The sequence below is a fragment of the Nuphar pumila genome, chromosome 9 (assembly GCF_984573655.1).
Source record: "Nuphar pumila chromosome 9, dmNupPumi1.hap1.1, whole genome shotgun sequence".
In the NCBI taxonomy this organism is placed as follows: domain Eukaryota; kingdom Viridiplantae; phylum Streptophyta; class Magnoliopsida; order Nymphaeales; family Nymphaeaceae; genus Nuphar; species Nuphar pumila.
Window position 1 is genome coordinate 100,543,627 of NC_143257.1, and position 4,792 is coordinate 100,548,418.

The 4,792-nt window shown below is 41.8% G+C and overlaps 1 protein-coding gene across 3 annotated transcripts; it reads left to right on the forward strand.

The window, feature by feature from the left end:
* Positions 1–1,298: 1,298 nt before the first annotated feature.
* On the forward strand, positions 1,299–4,536 carry LOC149828754 (SNW/SKI-interacting protein A-like). Of its 3 annotated transcripts, none has more exons than XM_090017706.1 (3): positions 1,299–1,372; positions 1,963–3,812; positions 4,174–4,536. In XM_090017706.1, the coding sequence occupies exons 2-3, from the start codon at positions 1,981–1,983 to the stop codon at positions 4,175–4,177; spliced, it is 1,836 nt and encodes a 611-aa protein (XP_089873832.1). In that variant the 5' UTR covers positions 1,299–1,372; positions 1,963–1,980; the 3' UTR covers positions 4,178–4,536. The 3 variants fall into 3 exon arrangements, with proteins under 3 accessions (XP_089873832.1, XP_089873834.1, XP_089873833.1); XM_090017707.1 differs by having other exon boundaries at positions 1,308–1,372; positions 1,933–3,812; XM_090017708.1 differs by lacking the exon at positions 4,174–4,536 and having other exon boundaries at positions 1,963–3,816.
* Positions 4,537–4,792: the final 256 nt, after the last annotated feature.

Consider the following 4,792-nt stretch of genomic DNA (forward strand, 5'->3'; position numbering starts at 1 on the left):
TGACGTAAGCATACCGCCGCCTCGTCGTCGCTAATCCGTCGCTAACCGGCTTAGCGACGGAACGTGGTCGTCGCTAATCCACTGCTTTGTTGTGGTGTTTCTTATCGTGTATTTTTCATATGTTTAATAAGTGAATGTTTTATCTAATAGCTTCTTTGCATTAGATATGGATGATGTTAATGCAGAGATTAACAATAAGAGTTTGCAAGTTGAAGTGGAAGGAATATATGTGGTGAGATTTTTCATTTTATTGTTTTAGTCTCATTTCTAGTAATTCTAATACAAAATTGATGTTTACAATTGAGTAGTCGTCTATACTAAATGTGGTTTTGTTTTCAGGGGTTTACATCTTGGAGTAGTTTTTTCTTTCAAGTTGATTTATGTTATTTGTTTGCTTGCTTGCTGAAGAGAGGGGAATGAAGGGGAGGCTGAACAAAGGCGTTGAGAAGCCAAAATTGTGGCGGAAGAAGTTTCATGTAGAGACCGAACAAAGGCGTCAAGACACCATGACTTCATGTCACGGAGCTTAGTGCTTCTCTTACTCGCCTCACATAGATTTCTAGTGGATTTTTCTCTCTTTTTTTTTTTTCTGCGGATTTTTTTGTTTGTTTGTGACTTTGAGGGTAAGGTAATAGATTTCAGGAAGTTTCTCTCGGACTTCGTTTTATATGTCATGGTTTATATGTCAAACAGGCTCAAGGCCTTTGTGTACCTATGGCCCTGATATTTGTGAAGTTTCAAGATATCATGGTTTATATGTTATGATTTTAGGATGTTTCATTTACAAAAAATATTCTATTTCAAGATGTTTCGGAATGTTATGGTTATAGTTTCATTTAAAAAAAGGTAAAACATAATTTCTTTGGAGAAAATTGGGTAAGCATTAAGACTGTAATCGGGATCCAATTGAAACCAAACCGGATCGATGGTTCGGTTCTTGGTTGGATCCATGAAGTGAGCGGGTGGTTCACGTTTGCAATTTGCGAAACCGGCTCCTAGCGGATGGTTTTCGGTTCTAGGATAGAAACCATCCATCCTGAAACCGATCACCCCTAAGTATTACCACGTACAATCCTAAACTGCTGATCCAGATTCAACTCTTGAATTACAGAGTTATCGGATCCATTTGTTTCTTTATTTTGTCACTCAGACTGACATTTTGGCAATATTACCCTTAGAAAAGGCAGTCCACATTAAGAAATTAGCGGTACTTTCTGCAATATTTTAGGGGTCTTTTAATCAATTGACATGACGACCTCCTCTTTTTATATATATATTCTCTCTCTCTCTTCGTCGTCTTTGGACATCTCTCAACGCGTCTAGGGTTAGGGTTTCTCTTCCCTCCTTTTCCTTCATCTTCTTCGTCGCGAAGGTACGTATCATAACTCACCACACACGATCTCTGCAATTCCTTCGATTCTTTCTGAAACATAAACTGGTGTACGGAATTTCTAAGGGTTTTGTCCTTATTCTTGTTTCTGTTCTACGGGAAGCTTTCTTTGGTTCTTTTTCTTTCTTTCAGCTTGCCTCGTTCATGGGATTTTTGTTCACTCGGATGGGAAAGCAAAAGTCATGTAGTCGTCGTATTTTTTATTTAATTATGTTTTCATATTCTCTGTTTTCTAGGGTTAGGGATTCGTTTGATCGGAAGCACAAATTCTTTACTGTTTTTTTTTTCCCATTTTTATTCTCTGGGGTTAAAGGGTTTAATTTGATCAAATTGGGAAAAATTCCAGTGTTCGATTTTCTAGTTTTTTTTTTCTTTGAGTTTTTTTTGTCTCGTTTTCATTTCCTCTTTTATATGAGTCGGGTTTCTGCGCACTTGTAGGGTTTTATGTTCGCTATTTTCCCTGTTGAAATACTTTTTTTTTTTGTTCTTTTGTGGTATTTGTTGTTCTTCTGGATTCTTGACTACTACGCTACGATTTATAGGGATTTATTCCCAAATCCCTATTTTTCTAGGGTTCTCGGTCGAGGAAAATGCTGTCTTTGAAGGAATTGCTTCCTCCTGCAAAATCTTCGACTTCGGCCGTCTATGATTTCTCCTCCGATCCATGGTTCAAGGAGCGGTTCGACCCCGCGGCAAAGCCTGACCCCTCTCCTCAATCCCTGAAGGCCAAGCCAATCCTGCCATATGGTAAGCGTTCTGGATTTGTCCCTCGCAAGCCTGAGGATTTTGGGGACGGTGGTGCCTTCCCCGAGATTCATGTCGCTCAGTACCCCCTTGATATGGGCCGGCGGGAGCCCAAACCTGATACAAAGACGCTGCCCGTTAATGTCGATGCCCAGGGAAATGTTGCCTATGATGCCATCGTCAAGCAGAATGAGAACGCCTCCAAGATTGTCTACTCGCAGCACAAGGATCTCCTTCCCAAGCTCCCAGGTGAAGCTGGGGATCAAGGAGCGATGGGGAATGAAGAAGATGAGAGCGAGCTAATTGAGAAGACAACTCAGAAGACGAAAGAGGCATTAGAGAAGATAGTGAATGTCCGGTTGAGCGCTGCCCAGCCGAAGAATGTGCCAGTCCAGTCCTCAGAGTCCACCTTCATCAAATACAAACCATCACAGCAATCAGCAGCATTCAATTCTGGTGCCAAGGAACGAGTTATTCGGATGGTGGACATGCAAGTCGATCCTCTAGATCCACCAAAATTCAAACATAAGAGAGTCCCGAAGGCATCTGGTTCACCACCGGTTCCGGTACTCCACTCGCCACCTCGGCCAGTTACTGTAAAGGACCAACAAGATTGGAAGATACCACCTTGCATTTCTAACTGGAAAAACCCGAAAGGGTATACAATTCCGCTTGACAAGCGTTTGGCAGCAGATGGCCGTGGCTTGCAGGAAGTTCAAATCAATGACAATTTCGCTAAGTTGTCTGAGGCTTTATATGTTGCTGAGCAGAAAGCAAGGGAGGCTGTTGAGATGAGGTCAAAGATACAGAGGGAGCTCCTCCTGAAGGAGAAGGATAAGAAGGAACAGGAATTGCGGGCATTGGCTCAGAAGGCTAGGTTGGAGAGGACTGGTGCTGGTCCTGTAGAGAAGCCTGGAATTGATGGTTCGGAGCGGATGGCATCTGTTGGTCCTCCTACCAGTGGTGGCGGTGAAAGGAGGGTAGAAATTGAAAGGTTGAAGGAGAATCCCAGAGAGGCCAAGGAGGAGAGGGAAGAGAGGTTGAAGCGGGAAGCTATTCGTGAGGAGCGAAGGCGTGAGAGAGAGAGGGAGAGGAGGCTGGAGGCAAAGGATATTGCCCTGGGAAAGAAGAGCAAGATCACAAGAGACAAGGATCGTGATATCAGTGAAAAGGTTGCTCTTGGGATGGCGAACACCGGGGTTGGAAGATCAGGGGAAGTTATGTATGATCAGAGGCTCTTTAACCAGGAGAAAGGGATGGATTCTGGGTTTGCAACAGAAGATCAATACAATATATATGACAAGGGACTGTTTACTGCACAGTCCACATTGTCAAGCTTGTACAGGCCGAAGAAGGATGCAGATGCGGATATGTATGGAGGCGGGGACGAGCAACTTGATAAGATTCTCAAAACAGATAGGTTCAAACCAGATAAAGGGTTTGCAGGTACGAGTGAAAGGGCAGGACCTAGGGATAGGCCTGTTGAGTTTGAAAAAGATGCAGAAGAGGCCGATCCTTTTGGTTTGGACCAGTTCTTGACAGAAGTGAAGAAGGGAGGTAAGAAGGCAATGGACAAGATTGGAGGTGGGGGCACGATGAAGGCGAGTGCTGGCTCTGCAATGAGAGAGAGTTACGAAGGAGGATCTAGCAGAACCAGGATTGCTTTTGAAAGGGGCAGGTGAGAGTTTCATTCCATGATTTTTCTAGTTTCAAGAATGAAAAACATTTGTTCTTTTGTCATGGAGCTTTTGTTTGATATCTGGTTGTTCTTTAGTTCATTTGGAGTTTTATTGGGCACATTTGCTTGAAGTGATATCAGTTGTCTTTATAATGATTTGGCCTGTTTTGTGCAACTTTGAAAATTTGTGACTGTTCAATTACTTGATGGATGTTTCTGTTGCCGATTCTTTTTATTCTTTTCTTTTGGATTCCTTTAATAAAAATACTTGGGGGTTTAAAGATACTCTTTCCTTTTTCACGCTCCCCCATTCATCTAAATCTCTAAAATAAAAAATAAAGTTCATTGCTTTGTCCAACAGGTGAGCTTTAGCTTGACGTCTGAACCATGCTATCAATCAAGCGCCTTGTTTCACACAATGTAGGGAGTTGAGGTTATTCTTCATCTCTGACAATCAATTGAAGGCATGAACGATGGTGGTTGAGGATCAACCTGTGATTCAGAATCAAGGGCAACACCCCTCCATGAGGTTGAAGAGGATAAAACTCAAGGAAAAAGAAAGTTGTTTGGTCAAGAATTCCTTTTCCATAAAAGCCTGGCTATTGATCATGGTTCTACTGTTTGTCTTAAACCAGTCTTTGTGATTGGGCAACAACAAACTTTTTTGTGCTATTTATAAATAGAGAGTGTAACTTCTAATAAAATTCCTTGTTAGCAATGTTAAGTGAACTGGTAAAGTGTTTCCTGAATCCATCAGTGATTTTTTTTATGGTGGAGATGTGAAAGAGCTTAGAGCAGAACAAGCCCACCTACAGAGCTTTGGGTTGAGCGAGGCTATGTTACAACAGACCAAGAAAGGAAGTTTTAAAATGCCAAAAGAAAAAATTGCTGTAAGCAGTTTGCTTTTATGGATGTTGATACAATTCAATGTTTGTGGATGTTTTTTGCAATCGTTTATGTTTTGTTTGCTTTGTTACTAT

Excerpts from the sequence above, each read along its gene's own strand:
- LOC149828754 (XM_090017706.1), top strand. The coding sequence starts at position 1,981 with ATGCTGTCTTTGAAGGAATTGCTTCCTCCTGCAAAATCTTCGACTTCG.